Consider the following 16709-nt stretch of genomic DNA (forward strand, 5'->3'; position numbering starts at 1 on the left):
TTTAAATATAAGAGAAGGATTTTTTAAAAAGTGTATTAATAACAGTGGCTCCTTTTTAGAAGAGGAAAAATTAAATATGACTAAAAGGACCCTAGGTTTCTCTGCTATCATTTGATTCTGTACAGAGATAATGTAATCACGAATTTCTTAGAAAATTAAGAAAGTCAAACAATCAAGATTTTTCATGCAACTAACTATAAAATTTGTTCATTTTCACCTTCTTTCTCTCAGTATCTCCTGGTGGCTATACCTGCGTTTTATTGATTTGTTTACAAAGATAAATTTAGTCTACCTTCAATATAACAATACAAGTGATAGCAGGAGATTCAGAATGTGGTGTGTGTGTGCGTATATGCATGCAGACGCACACACAAACACACGCAAAATCAGTCTCCAGGAAAAATGCATCCTACCCAGATGGGGCATTAGCCCTCTCCCCTTTGGCAAGTACATATTGTTTGTTATTAACTTTTCAGAATTAATGTGCACGAAGGCAGCTTGCACTTTCATTAGCAATGTATCATGAACAGTTCTCCAATTAACTATTCATGAAACTGCAGGTTTTTTTTAATGGCTATAAAAGCTTCCATAGTACAGATATGCATAATTTATTCAATTATTTCCCCATTAATGGACAAAAGATTGCTTCCTGATTTCACCACAACAAGCAGCGCTGTAATAGGTACCCTTACAAAGAAATTCACAGGGAGTTATCCGTGATGTATATGCACCCTCACAGAGTAGATTCTCAAGAGTAGGAAGACTAGGCTAAAGGAGATGCCTCAAACACTTTAATAGCTTTCCCCCCCACAATGTTTTAGTAATTTATACTCCAATATGTCAGATAAAGGAAGGTATCTTTCTTATAGCTTCATACCAAGTCCCACATTCTCTTTTTATTGTGTCCTCCCCACCCCGAGGGGAATAACATATTTCCTGTATTTTCATTGGAATTTAATTTAATCCATAACTAATGATTCTGGGCATTTTTATTTTATATTGTCTACATAATTTGTACTCCAAGTTTAAGGTCTAAATACAGCTATCATTGTCCTCTGCCATTCTATTGGAGTATTTGTTCTTTGCTTAATAATTAGGACCGCTTGTGTATCGGGCATAGCGCCTCCTCTGCTGTGTTAGAATCATGTTTCCCTGTTCAGTGCTCATATTTAGTTTGTGATACGTGACTCTCTAAACAATGTGAAATCAGTCTGATATTGAAACACGTCTAAAGTCATGTTTTTAAAGTCAATATCTCACTAAAGAAAGTCTCTGCCCCTCCCCCAGTGTTAAGCAAATGTTGCCCTGCATTTCCTATTGGTTTTTACTTACATTTTGAATTTTTTATCACCCTGTACAATAGAGATATATTTTCATACAGTTAGATAGATGAGCAATGCTGCTAGCCCTATTTATTTAAAAAGTCTTCCTTTTGTGTTAGAAATAAGCAGGAGCTGACCCTCGGCTCGTATTTTGGCTTAGATATGATTTGGGGGTGTATTCTGACTCATTCTTCTATTGTCAAGCTCTGGATCTCGGTTGCATGCTTTTGCATTTAATACCATGGGGTTAGCTTTAATATTTAATGAAGCCAACTCCTCTCACTACATTGTTTTATTCAACGTTGTCTTTGTTATTCTCAAGTGTGTGTTCTGCCAAAGTTTTTGGATATTCTTTAGTCATAAAAACGGCACAGGGCTCTATATATTGACACGTCTTTTATCATATATAATGCAGGTCCAGTGGAATGGGACGATCGAGAGGATGGGCCAATCAAAAAGAAATCCGATGGCCCAGGTAACAGAACAGAGTCAGAGATGAGCTGTGAGCATTTGAAAATGGTACTGCCCTGTGGGATAAGGGGAGCTGTTGCAAAGCGGCGAATCCAGCCGTGACTCCAGACGGAGACTGCATGATCATAGTCCTGTCCCTTGACACCTTGTCTCTCTGAGATGGAGAAAGACTCCTGAGAGCCCATCCAGCCTCGTGGGCTGCAAAGTCCCTGGTACCTACGCCTGCTGATGAGGACGATAAATGCTGGTGCTGCGTAGAAGCCGCCAGGATAAAAGCATTGAACAAAAATATTTAAATTTTCTTCTTCCTTTTTAATAGAACTCTTTAAAATTTACATGCAGATTCTGGTAAACATTTATAATTATGGAATCATGACATCAGGTTAACGAATGCTTACGTTATCTCAAATATTTGTCATTTCTTTGTGCTAAGAACACTCAGAATCCTCTCTGTTAGCTATTTTTAAATATATCGTAGATTATCTTAGAGCAAATGTAGAGATAAGAAGTTATGTGACCAAATTTTCAACAACTAATAATGACTACTTCTAGGGAAGAAGTTTTGAATGGGAGAAAAAATAAGGATAAATTGTTAAAAGCGTTAAGGCCTGCTGGAGCATATTCTTCTAAGTGGCTCTTCTTCTATGTTCTTTAGCCTGCAGGGCCAAAACCTCCCTCTTATGTCTGTAAAAGCAGCTTGAGGTCTTCTCCAAATAAGTATGGGCATTACCCACCTTGGTCTCTAGAGTTCCCTAATGGGAAATAAGGGAAGCTGGAGCGATGGTTTAAAGGTTAGGAACTCACATGTTTATCATAAGGGCTGGAGTGCAGATGCCAGGACCCACACAACAAGTCAGAAATCCTGCACAGCCTGTAACTCCACTTCCAAGGTGAGGGGTGGGCTGGGGGAGGATGGCTAGGGCTTGCTGACTTCCAATCTAGCCAAGAAAACATGAGCCCTAGGTTCAAGGAGAGAACTTGCCTCAGCGAAATGACAGGAAGTGATACCAGAGACCATTGGGTGTCCTCTTCTGGCTCCACCCATGGGTACAAACACATATGCACACACAAAATAATAATTAAACTAAATAAGAGACCAGAGATGCAAAGGAAAATGGGGGCCTTGTTGAGTCTCTCTCTTGAAATCGCTCTGCTGTGGCAACAGTGAAGCCTCCCTTCATCCCACTTCATGAGGCCGTTCATCTCTGCCTTTGCTACTTTGCCCAGCAAAGGGGGACCCTCTGTTCTTTCTCACCTCCTAAAACCTGTGGAAGACAAAGAGATACCACAGCCCGAAAAGTCCTGAGGAGGAAGAGGAGGAGGAGGAGGAGGAGGAGGAGGAGAAGGAGGAGGAGGAGGAGGTAGCTGCATAGGCAGGAAATGGTTCCATGGGAACATCAGAGATCGAGATTCTGGCCCCACCTGGTCCTTACCTGTTGCTCTCTGCCACCCCCTCCCCTCACGCCCCACCAGGTATGGCCTTCACTTGGAGGCTCTATTCCTTGTCTGACCCTTTGAAAAGAGCAAAACATTACTAGACGTGAGCTTACCATTCTTCCTAGGCCACTTAGAGCCGTTCTAGTCCTCATCATAAAGCTAAGCTCCGGTTCACACAGTGGCCTTCAAATCAGAGAGGAGATTAGTGGGGAGCAAAGGCGGGCCATTCGGTACTCACTCTGAGCACGGTAGACAGAGGCCTGTGGGCTGGCACGTGATTGGGTGACCATCAGCTTACATACATGATTAAGACAGACAGACAGGATGATCTAGCCCTTCTGTTTAGGTTCTTCCTCACTGCGTTTAGTAAGATGCATGTAATATGTGGTTTCGTTGTACCTGTGCGTAGCAAAGTAACTGCTGTAGGCAGCAGATAAACCTGTCTGTCCACCTCCCCACCACAGTTAGAGCACCTTAGGTCTACTTGTTGGCAAATCCCAGCATAGTACAGAATTGCTAATTACCGCCTGTCTCTGAGGATCTCTAGATATAACCCTCCCATGTAACTGCAAGCTTGCCGCGACCCACTTCTCAGTCTTTCCCTTCCTTGGCCATGTACCATGGCTCTGCTCTTTGTTTCTGTGAGTATCACGAGTTTGGATTCCAAGTGTCAGCAATATCATCTGGAGTGTGTTTTTTCGCACCTGGCTTATTCAGTGTAACACGATGTCCTCTGTGGTCATCCATGTTGTTACGAATTTTCCTTCTTTTTAAAAGCTGAGTGATGTCCCAGAGGGTGAGCTCACCAGTTGTAAAACCTCCTCCAATCCATCTGAGTATTCAAAGGCCTTAAACTGCAGCCTCTCCGGAGTGTTGGGAGGTGTGTGTGCATGCTGTCACCATTTCAAACACCACTGGACTCCTCTGAGCTGAGCTTCTGTGTGACAGCCCCCCCCCCCCGCGCCCGGGTCTCCAGTCACAGCTGCAATCAGGGACAAAACTCACATTAGCCATCCCAGGGCTTCTGCTGACCACAGATGATGGAGCCTACATTCAGACTTCTGTTGTTGACATACAATCCCATCTGATTGTCTTAGGAAGATGGATTAGTAGCACATGAGCACACACAGCCCATGGAGCAAGCTTCACAAAAGATAATATAGTTTGGCTGAAGTACAAGTGCACAGACAATAAACAGGTTTCACCAACAATCCCTCAGACACTTGTAGAAAAGCTTTAAAGGGCCCCACGAGGCAGGCACAGGCAATCTCCATTCTTGAGTTAATACTCGGTGAAATCTTTGAATTGCAATCTCTACGCTTAGTAAACTTCTTACAGTAAGGCTTCTAGATGTGTAGGTTTCACAGCCTCAGATTCATCCAAGTGTTTACCAAAATGTTTTGAAGGGAAATTCATCTGTACTGAGTGTATATAGGCCTTGTCTCTGTCTTTCCCTAAATAATGCAGTGTAGCAACCACTATTGTATTGGGTACCTAGTAGAAGTGATAAAGAGATGGCTCAAACTATGAGGGATGGTGTGTGGAGATTCTATACATAGAGTATAGTTAGAGATGCACATGTGTAAGGGACTTGACCATGCATGGAACGTGATATTTTGAGAAGTCTTGTTAGCCCCTGGGGACCTTGAGGGTCTGTTATGGCCGACCTGAAAGATCCTGCCTGAGTCTGGCTTAGTTCTGCCATTGCATGTATAGAGACTACACCGGTGCTCGAGCCTCGGTCCCCCTCATTCTCTAAGTATAAGGAGTCCAGTACACATGAGAGGCATCCCGTAAAATCCAGGGCTGGGCGTGGTCTACCCCACAGTGTCACAACACAGCCCTTGGTAGTGTGGTAGTGTTCCAGACCCTTTAACCTGTGTTGTGCTTCTTCTGCCTAGATAATATCATCAAGAGGATATTTAATATTCTGAAGTTCACCTGGGTCCTATTCCTGGCCACAGTGGATAGTTTCACCACTTGGCTCAACTCCATCTCAAGGGAACACATCGATATATCCACAGTTCTGAGGATTGAAAGGTGCATGCTGACCCGAGAGATCAAGAAGGTAATTCCTTTTACTGCTTGCTACTTTCAAAGAGCTGCCAAGTCCCCGTGGGCCGTACATCCCAGCCCAAAACGCATGAGGCAAGAGAAGTTTCAAGTTTCCAATTTTGGTTTTGGATGTGGAAATATTTTCACTTACATAATGAAACACCTTGGGGAGGGAACACAAACATGAGCATGAAGTTTTTCTTCGATTTCATCATATTCATGGCCTGACAGTAACTTCCTAGACCATTTCAAGTGCGCTTGGGTTTTAACGGCAACTGTTCAGGAGTGCTTGTGTAGAATTTCCCACCCGTTGGCATCATGTCAGCACTCATGGGAGTTCAGACATGGGAGCATTTGGATTCCAGATAGTCAGCCTGTGTCCTGGTTAGTTGTTTTGTTGTTCTTGCTGTTTGTTGTATTTTGTTCCCCCACCCCCAACTTGGCATAAGCTAGAGCCATTTGAGAAGAGGAACCTCAAGTGAGAAAATGCCTCCATCAGAATTCCAGTAGGCAAGTCATTGTGGCAATTTCTTGATTAACGATTGATGTGGGAGGGCCACAGCACAGCACACCGAGGGTGACACCACTTCAGCGTAGATGATTCTAGGTGGTATAAGAAAGAAGACCCGAGAAACCATGGTAAGTAAGCCAGTAAGGAGCGCTCCTCCACGGTCTCTGCTTCAATTCTTGCTTCCAGGTTCCAGTCTTGAGCCCCCGCTTGGCTTCCCTTAGTGATGGATTATAAACTGTAAGATTAAATAAATTCTTTCCACCCAGTTGCTTTTGGACACGGTGTTAGTCACAGCAATAGAAACCTAACTAGACAACCTTATCTAAAGCTCTAAAATAAAATCCCATCTTTCTGGCCAGCTGTTACATAATCATTTTGTTCTGTGTGCATTGAGGTCTATCCCATGCTCATAAACAACACACACACACACACACACACACACACACATGTACACATGCATATGTATTCACACACATATGCACACACACACACACTCACACACAAGCATACACTTACCAGGAGTCCTTAGAAAACCCCCAGTTTATTTATTTTCTCTCTTCTATCAGAGTTAATAGGTTTGCTGTGCCCCATAAAGGATTATAACTTTTATCTGGGAATTTATATCTGAAACCTCCAGAAAAAAATCTAGAATATAATGAGAGCTAACAAAATACACAAGTTACATATGATTTATAGATTGTACTTAAAGGTAAGTATTTTTATACATATAATTTTGTCAATTATACCTTAACGGGGTTGGGAACATTTTTAAAAATATACCAAAATAAAATAAAAATTAATAATGAAAATAAATTACTGAACTTAAATTAATCTAATTGAAAACAGATTTGATAATTTTCTCTACTAAGCTTGAGCCAATTTCTGGAAAGGTGACTATTTTGAGATAGTAAGAATTATACTAGCATATTACCTACCTTACGTTTTGTTACTGTAAACTCTCTGGCCAAAGCAATTTAGGGATGCAAGGAGAGTTGTCTTACAACTTGAAGGGACACAGTATATGGTGGTGATGGTCCGGAAGGCTTGGCAATGGGAGAGTAAGGGAAGGCCACATTGTATCTGCAGGCAGGAAAAAGGGAGAGAGAAATGTGGCTACTCAGCTGGTCTTGTGGGGAAGAGGACACTGTTGCTGTGATGAACACCGGACCAATGCAACATGGAGGGGAAAGGGCTTATCTGGCTTCTGCTTCCACAGCACTGCTCATCATCCAAGGAAGTCAGGGCAGGAACCCAAGCAGGGCAGGAACCTGGAGGCAGGAGCTGATGCAGAGGCCGTGGACGGGTGCTGCTCTGCTGACTGACATACTCAACCTTTGTCCTGTTCTGCCTGCTTTGATCAGCCCAGGGATAGTACTACCCACAGTGAGCTAGGATCTTCCCTATCAATTAGGAATTAAGGCAATGTTTGTGTAGTGTCTTATACAGAGGCATTTTCTTAATTGTGGTTCCCTCCTCGCCAATGACTATATCTTGTGTCAAATTGAAACACACACACACACACACACACAACTATCCCGCATATCTGGATTCCTGTTTCCACTTTTTCTTCAGTCCAGGATCCCAGCGCATGGAATGGTGTTGCCAGCCTTGACAAGTGGCTTACCTTCCTCAGTTAAACTTTTCTATACACACCCTTGGAGACATGCTGAGATGTGTGTCAAGTGATTCTGAATCCAGTCAGGTTGACTGGGAAGATCAGCCATTGCATGTAGCAATACCGACTAACACTAATGACCATAAAAGACCTGACATTAATCCCTAAATTATCTGTATCTCATCAGTCCTTACTGTAGGTGTGCACGTGGGCTAAGAGTCGTCAGTATTGAAAACTGTTGGCATTGTCCAAACAAAGTGCTTTCGTAAGAACAACTGTGATGTCCCCTTTTCCACAGGGCAACGTTCCAACGCGGGAAAGTATCCACATGTACTACCAAAACCACATCATGAACCTTTCCAGAGAGTCAGGACTGGACACAATTGACGAGCACCCTGGAGCTGGTTCCAGGGCCCAGGCAGCTCACAGGATGGATAGCTTAGATTCCCATGACAGTATCTCCAGGTATTTCACTTTCTTAACAATCTGTTGTTTTTGGGAATGAAGTAGATGCCAGCAAACGTGAGAAGTGATTGCGTGAAGTGAAAGCTAAGCAAACACATGGGTGGTATCCTAGGCCCTGCGGATCCATACAGCAATGTTGTATGCTGCTCTAGGCTGACTGGGTAAAAGCAGATACCAGCAGTGAACAGTTTGAAGCACGCATCTACCTCACTGGCTCAGTCTAGGAGTTTATAAGATCCAGGCAAATAAGAATGGTTCATCGCATTTGGGTTTTACTCCTTACTATTTGTGTCAGGGTTACGGCCATTACTTCCTTCCACAAGCTGTCTTTTGTTCTAGCATTTTCTACCTTCTGTTGATATCACTGACCTTTTCCTTTCAGAATTGTTACTTTCAACTTTAGAATGGAAATTTCAGAAACAATTCTGCAAGAAACAACCCCCCCTCTTCTCTAAGTTTCAGGTATTCCATGTACTGTTTGCAGGAGGACAGCAGGTGAATCGATGCTAAGGATGGTGGTACACTGGGCACATACTGTAGCCAGCCTTGATTCATCCCTTAGAATTGCATAAAATGCTGTGTGCCATTATTACCCAAGCTTTGCCAAGAAAAAAATTCAATTACAGTGTGGCTTAAAAGTGTGGCCTAAGCCTGTAAGAGCAGACAGACCCAGGATCCAAAATCACCATGCTCTATTCAGAACCCAGGTTTTGGACCTCTTGATGTCTCTCCCTTCTTCCCCAGCAAGTGTACTGTCCATCCAGAAAAGCTTCAGGAGCCTCTGCATCAGAGTGTTCTAGATCAATGCTGTCTGTTGTATAGGGCTGGCTAATCCAAGTCACTGCCTTAGGAGGAAAACCGACAATACCCAGGGGGACCATCTGACTGCGTGAACTGCGCCATGCAACTGTCTTATAGGCAAAGGACTGTATCTCTGAAGATAGCTGTGTATTTTATCATCTAACAGCTAAAGTAGTCCCCTGTTCTAGGCCAAGACCTGAGCTCAATTCTAGAACAAACAGACATAAAAGGCATCCCTGAGTAGTGTCGTCTGCAAAGGCTCTGTAACACAGTTATTGCCTCTTCTGCCTGCTGAGGAAGCATAGTAGACCTCCCAGGTGGTCCCAGACTCATACTCCACACACCCACGGGCACAGTGGCTGCCAACCATACTTTTCCTTCATAGATACTGACTACATGTCATTCTGGGTAAAAGAGAGTAGAAAGGGTATCACTTTACCTAAAACAAACTCAAAATTAGAAATTAACTATCAGAGGGACCGAGGATGTAGCTCAGTTGGCCACTTACATATCAAGACCATCTAAGGCCCAGGGCTTAATCACTGGAGATTGAAACAAACAAACAAACAAACAAACAAAAGTCCTGAAATTCAGAATTGTACTCATTGAAGAGAAGTGATTAGAGAATTTCTTACTTTGAATATAGCTTCTTATCTGTTGCTGAATTATTGTCTTTGAGCTGGTCAATTGAAGAAAACTCAAATACAGCAAAGTCACCCTATTTGCCTTTGACACAGATCCAAATCTACTAGTATGGAAAAAGAGTTTGTTTTTATTTACACACACACTCACACACACACAGACATACACACACATTATATATGCATATGCAAATATGTAAAAACTCAAGTTTTAAAATAGATTGCTTAATTTAACTATATATATATATATATATATGCATGCATTTACCTATATTGATTTAGTGTAGATAAAGCTGTTCATGGATGTAGTCCTTCATCTCTTTCCAAACAGATGCTCCTTTAAGGTCTTTTCAGGAATAATAAAAAGATTATATTTTCCTTAGCTTGGGAATACTTCAGTTATTTTAAGCTGTAAAATCACAAACATTTAGCTAATGTGATCTTCATGAAAGGAGGAACTATTTGGGTCAGACTCCTCTTAGGGCTTCAAGGCCAACCATTTATTCCCTAATTGAGATGGGGCTTCAGATGCCTTTTAATTCCAGAATACAATAAGTGTTAGGAGACAAAGTGTCATAGTGGTAAAATTCATTTTCCATCTCTTTCTGCCCACACTTATGCACTTTTCTCAAACATTAATTTCTGAAATTATTAGTCTTAGCAGCAGCTACAGAGAAGAAATGTCAGCGACAGCTTTCAACCCGTTCCTAGCACCCACGTGTCCTGTGAGACCGTCCCACAGTCTTCATGGAAGGGAAGCTTTGCTCCTCTTCTGTCACGGGTTTTGGTGAAGCACAAGTTCACTGTTTATTTTACAGTTCACTTAGACAATTTGGAAACCATTAAGTTCTGTCCTGGGGAGAAGCTGTAAATCCTCTTCGTAGACATATTCCAGCAAGTCTCTCTATGTCTAGAAATCAAAGCATTTAAATACAATCATTCTAGTTAATTTCTATGCCATGAATTAAAATCCATTTTATCCCCATTCTTCTTAAGTGCTTCCCTATTTCAGTCCAGCTCACAGTAACTCCTCCCTTCGTCAGGGAAGAGCAGACTGAAGACATGGTTTACTGATGCAACATAGGTCGGTGTTGTGTGGGACACTAGATTCAGTCCTGACCACCATAATAGTGACAGTGATGATGATGCTACATGAAGACTGCAGGGCAGATGTGCACCAGTATGCAGATGTGTGCAGATGTGTGCAGTCTGGCAGAGGCAGGGTGGAGAGGTAGACATGTCTGGATGCCCTGGACATGCTCAATGTTGCTAATGCTGCTTCTTGTGCAGGGGAGCATGAAGGTGAGTATAAAAGAATCTTCGTTTCCAAATACACCAGATTTAGAACCAAATGATAACCAAACAACCATTTAAAAAAAAAAAAAAAGATCATGAGAACAATAGAATAAGGAGAACACTGAGGTGAGAAGAACCCTGGGATTCTCTAGAGACGTTTCCAGATGGCGTACCGTCCATCCATCCTTCATGCAGCTACTTTCATAACACTTACAAGTGTTCCTCAGCTCCAGACCACACAGCTCGACGAATCTGCATTGAATACAAACTATATTTTATTGCTTTTGATACCAAAAAGAGTTTCAGAAAAATCTGAATTACTTGTGCCAAAGTCACTCATATCCAGTTGTAATTATTCCCACCCACACATCGAAGAACATAATTACATGCACGTACAATATATAACTTATTATACCTTTTCATTTTTCTTTCATCAAGATATGCTGCCTCTTAATGTGACTTGTACTATTTTTTAACCAAGCACCTGCCTTTAAATATGACCCAAATAGAAAACCAAGACCAGAATGAAAAATTGGGAGTCATCAGACATCACACTTATAGACCACATTTTAAGAAAACAATGTTAAAATATTTGCAAAATTATAAAACTGTCAATCGGTACTGAATGAGAAATCAGAATCACTAATAGTCTATAATGTATTTTGATTTTCATTTTTAATATGAAATAAAAAGAGATGCTAGGTTTACTTTGTGAGAAGTCCATGAACGCACAAATTAGCCCTTCACGGTGGCTGAGCAACACTCCCAGTGTGTGAACAGAAATTCACACCCATTTAAAGTTTCTGGGAACCCCTGCACTAAGGAAAGGTAGTGTGTCACCCAGGAGAGTCCTCAGACACCTGCGCCTTTTGGGCAGACAGATCTTGCTGCCCTCCTCCAGGAAACATAACCATGGTGTGGTCTGTTCCCTTTACATCTTGTGTCCCAACGTCCACATCACATTTTTTTTTCACATAAGACAATATGAGATGGAATCAGAATAAGAACTTAGCAAACAAAAACAGATTTCCTTTGCTATAAATCCTTTAAATCCAGGGTTAGATGGTGAGCTAATTTCTAAGAGTTCCTCGCAAGATTGGGTGTGTGACTTATCATTGCTTTTGCTGCTGCAAATGGTGTTAACTGCTTCCTGAGGATCGTTCCAATAAAGGGGTGGCTGTGGTTTGAAATTTGCCACCTGAGAAGCTGCTGCGCCCCTTCTGAGGAGGCATTTCAGTTCTGTTCCACCATGGCCGTTTCTTGGAGTACCAGGATATGAAGAATTTAGTCAATGGGTTCTCTCCCTTGGGACGCCCACCCAAACTTGAAGCATGATCTTTAATAAAAATGAGTCAAAAACGAAACATTAACCGACAAAATATGTCCAGCATTACTAGAATTCCTTTGTTGTTTTGGGTGCTATTTTAATATTTTACCTTGGTTGATATTTCTAGTCACATTATGAGATCAGCGACTCTTCTACATGCAAGGAATCTGGTTTGGCTTAGTCCACGTGACTTAGCAAATGAGAGGGAAGATTCAGTATGTGGCGGCATTCCTGAGTCTCTGGCTCTTAATTTGAAAGTTGTATTATAAAACTAAAATCTTTCCTACAAAGTGTACATGCAGGTATTCCTGCATTTGCAATTGAGTTGAGACTTTCCACGGACTTGGGCTCACAATTCCAAAGAATGCATTTTTAATTCAGTCACAAAAGGACCATTGCAAAGCTACAAGGACGTGAACGTTGTAAGATAACGCCTAGGCTGTGTCCTCATTCTGCTTCGTGTCTCGCCCAGAAAGTGCCATTTGGGAGTTTATTCCTAGCCAGTAAATTTTTGTTTCAACTCCAGTTTCTTCTGTTTATTTATCCTGCCGAACAGGTCCTTCCCTGTCTTGGAGACTCCGCCCCCGCCCCCTCCCCGCTCTCTCCCCCGCCCCCGCCACGGCCGTCCTGTTTAGTGTGGTTGCCCCTGGCGGTGTGGGGGTCAGCTGCCCCTGTGTGACTTGGTGCCCCACTGGGTTTTAACTCTGTGTTTCTGTAACTGTTTGCGCTGTTAGCTGCTACACTGAAGCAACCCTGCTGATCTCAAGGCAGTCCACCCTTGATGATTTAGATGGACAAGACCCTGTTCCTAAAACAAGCGAGCGCGCTCGGCCTAGGCTCCGTAAAATGTTCAGCATGGACATGTCCTCCTCATCAGCTGACAGTGGCAGTGTAGGATCAAGGTGCTTAACTTGTGCATGCTTCGTTCCGTAACCTACGCCCCCTCCCCGTGAATGCCATTGCACATATGAGTTCATGAGATGAATGCCTTTTTCTTTTCTTTTCCTTTGATTTTTAAGAATTTGCATGACTAAATGCATAACCATAGCACTTTCTGTGACATAATTGTTTCCAAGACAACGCTCTATGAACTAAACTATGCCCCTTCATTTTGTCTGTTAGGGATTGATTAAAAACCCTGATTGGAAATGTTGTCCTCCATTTCTCAAATAGTTTTCATTTTTCCTTTTTAAAGATATGTATTTGATATATATAATATATGCATATCAGTATATATTAGGAAAATCTGCCAAATATAGCCATTCTCAGCTAATGTAAAATAAATCTGTCTATATTTGGCATGTATATCTAACAGGAAAATTGAATGTATTTTACCATTGACTTTTGAAAAGAATGTTATGTAGAAACATACATCTTTATTGACTACCATCTACCTTGTTTGGAAAGGATTATTCTGGGCTTAAGTTTTCTTTTTAAATCCTACCAGAAAGCAACATTCAGCTAGAAATTATCTGAATAGAACTGCAAAACCCTTCCCCCACCCCCAACAAATCTTAGTGTTGTTACCAGGGACCCTAACTATACTGTGTTTATCCTGGCATGAAAATAACCCAAGCCAAAGGCAACTCCATTCTGCCCCCTGGTGGTCAGCAGAGGCAGTGTTTTTCTTTTGCTGGCTGTTGAACATGTTGATCCTGTGGTGCTGTCCACGGGGGCCTGACTCAGGCAACATGTTGTTTTCTGAGCCATCCTCTCTCAGGCACGAGCTTGTTGCATCCTTCTACTCTGAAGATCCCTGAAAGTACACTCATCTCTGAGGCCCTGAGGTGACCGACCCTAAACCTTGGAGACGATGCTTGACATCACTTATGACCATGCCAGAAGTTAGATCTAATGATTATCTGACTCCCATGACCTGAACATTCCCTTGGGTGTTGCTCAATCCAGTGGCTTCCTAGGAGGCTCTGTGTTACTGAGATAAGCCTTAGCAGCTTTGGTGAGGGCTATCAATCTCAGAGCCTTCTGCGGGGTGGCGGGGGTGACGAACTCAGAACCAAAGTCCCAAGCATGTTTAGTGACTGCATGGTCATCCAGCATCTTCAGTTACAAGGTGCCACAGAAGGTGTGCCAACGATCCATTCATTGCTCGTTGGCATGTCTACACTGGTATCCTGCATTTGAGAATTTGTGTTTGCAGAACCTACTTGCTCACATATGCCAGTGAGACAGCAGTGTGTATTTCACTGATACACTATCCTCCTGCATCCAGCAGATCCCAAACATCTGTCTCCTCTTCAGGGACCGAATAGTTAAGAAAAGGCATGCTCTGGGGTTTCAGCATGCGATGAATTCAATATGGCTGCTTCGTTTTCTGTTCTAACCTTTCTTGCATGGGTTTGCCAGGGAAGGCGAGGGAAAACCTAGAAATGAACACTAGAGAAAAGGCACAGGGAAGCCAGCATGGGAACTAACAGAAAAAACAGGGGAACGGATGTGAGGAAACCACAGGAAGAATGCATTTTAAAAAATAAAGAATGGAAGGAAGGATGGAAGGAAGGAAGGAAGGAAGGAAGAGAGAGAAAGAGAGGGAGAGAAAGTTGTTGGCATGAAAAAGTAGAAAAAAGCTCTGAGACAGAGCAAGCAGCTGAGAAGGAAGAGACAGTAAAAGGTGGCCCCACATGCAAGACCAGGAACTCACAAGAAATGTCTGAGAACAGGGGAGAAGGTAAGGATTCGATGGGAAACATGCTTATCCCGAGAAGAAAGAGGCCAATGATGAGAAAAGCAGGAAGAGATCAGCATTAAAGAAGGGGGATTTATAAAGCATGTGCTTGTTGAGTTCAGCCGACTGTATCTGATGGATTCTGTCATCCTCAGTGGGCCTGGGGAGGTCCCTTGTGCAGGACTGAAAATGGGCTATGTCTTGGTCAAGCACCTAGGAAACAATCAAGCATGGCTTCTCCTTCCCATATGCTCTCTATTTTAAGGAGTGATGGTGGTAGGTACGCTCTGCTAAACGTGTGCTGATTGGGAAATGAACCTGGAGCTCATGGCTGTGGATACTGATCCTGTGTTGAACACTTCTATGCATAGACTGGGTTGCTCCTTGCAAGGCGTGGCACTTGCTGCGGTTTGGAAAGGGTGCAATGCTCACTGTCCACTCTCGCATCTGGAAGGCTACTGCTTGCAGTTTCCACAGAGCGGGAGTGATTTCTGGAAGGAACCAAGCAGATGGGATTCACAGAAGGGTGGCGTTTCCCTTTCTCACATGCTTGAGGTTTTTACTTGGGAGCTCTGAGGCAATGTCATAAGGAGTGGGACAGGTTCCACGCTGGTATAAATGCTAAGACGAACCCTCTTGCCCATCTTCTCTCCTAACAGCGAGCCCACACAGTGCACCATGCTGTATTCACGCCAAGGGACGACAGAAACCATTGAGGAGGTGGAGGCTGAAGCTGAGGAAGAGGTGGTAGAGGGTCTGGAGTCTGAGCTCCGGGACGCGGAGGACAAGGAGTATGTGGCAGAGTATGAGGCAGGGGTAGAGGAGGTCAGCCTCACGCCGGACGAGGAGTTGCCTCAGTTCTCCACAGACGATGGGGATGTGGAGGCCCCGCCCTCCTACAGCAAGGCTGTCAGCTTTGAGCATCTGTCCTTTGCCTCCCAAGATGACTCCGGGGCCAAGAACCACATGGTTGTCAGCCCTGATGACAGCCGTACAGACAAGCTGGAGTCGAGTATCTTACCGCCCCTGACTCACGAGCTGACAGCCAGCGAGCTGCTGATGAACAAGTAAGAGAAGGAACCATAAAGGGACCATCACACACATGCGTACTTAAGTCACGTATGCACGAAGCCCTAGACATAGAAGGCAAACATACAATCCTGGGACAATACCATGACTGAGTGACTGACTCAGCCAGAAGTTTCCAGTGACATTTGTGTTCGTACCTCTTTCTATAAGGGCTCAGACAGGTTGAGAATCCCTAATTTGAAAACCCAAGATGCTCTGAAATCCAAAAGAGCTCAAAAAGCATCCACATAGTACAGGAGATAGATGAATTTGTGCCATTAATCTTTGTGCATACATAAAACCATTGGAAAATATTCTGTAAAATGATCGTCAGACCACACAAATATGGTATATATAAGGCATATATTAACTGCATGTCGAAACTTGATTTCAATATCCAAGAATTTTTCATTATGTAATTTAGTAGTCCAAGATAGGAAGGCCCTCAGTGTCTCAGACACTTCCCAAGTGCTTTAGACAAGAATGATCAGCCTGTATGAGGCTGTTTTCTTATTCTCAGATAGATAAGCATACACAGAGGAGGCATGTGTAGACACTCAACACAAGAGATCATCATAAATGCAAAGTCATTGATTTGGAAAAGGTGCAGACAGGAATCCAATTGTACTTATTTTAACAGGATGTTCCATGATGATGAGCTTGAAGAATCCGAGAAATTCTACGTGGACCAGCCCCGGTTCTTGCTGCTTTTCTACGCCATGTACAACACTCTGGTAGCCCGCTCAGAAATGGTGTGCTATTTTGTGATCATCCTCAACCACATGATCTCTGCCTCCATCATCACCCTCCTGCTGCCCATCCTGATCTTCCTCTGGGCCATGCTGTCTGTCCCCAGGCCCAGCCGGCGTTTCTGGATGATGGCCATCGTCTATACTGAGGTAGGCCAGTCTGTTGTATGGCCTACTTAGACTAGTGATCCATCGTTATCAGCAGTAGTGACCTGGTACTGGCAATTTCATACACCTGTTCAGGTCTCACACCTTACACAGGGTAGGT

The 16709-nt window shown here is 43.1% G+C and overlaps 1 protein-coding gene across 4 annotated transcripts in view; it reads left to right on the forward strand.

Moving 5' to 3' along the window:
- Nucleotides 1-16709, forward strand: part of Piezo2 (piezo type mechanosensitive ion channel component 2) — a 347577-nt gene that overhangs the window by 305723 nt on the left and 25145 nt on the right. For 2 of the 4 annotated variants that reach the window (XM_057788597.1, XM_057788598.1), the window contains 6 exons: nt 1738-1797; nt 5132-5298; nt 7710-7876; nt 12676-12843; nt 15284-15691; nt 16333-16591. In XM_057788597.1, coding sequence (XP_057644580.1) covers nt 1738-1797; nt 5132-5298; nt 7710-7876; nt 12676-12843; nt 15284-15691; nt 16333-16591 — 1229 coding nt within the window. The remainder of the gene's footprint in view (nt 1-1737; nt 1798-5131; nt 5299-7709; nt 7877-12675; nt 12844-15283; nt 15692-16332; nt 16592-16709) is intronic. The other 2 variants (XM_057788599.1, XM_057788600.1) reach the window with 1 other exon arrangement.

This window comes from Chionomys nivalis, chromosome 14 (genome assembly GCF_950005125.1).
Source record: "Chionomys nivalis chromosome 14, mChiNiv1.1, whole genome shotgun sequence".
Taxonomy (NCBI): Eukaryota; Metazoa; Chordata; class Mammalia; order Rodentia; family Cricetidae; genus Chionomys; species Chionomys nivalis.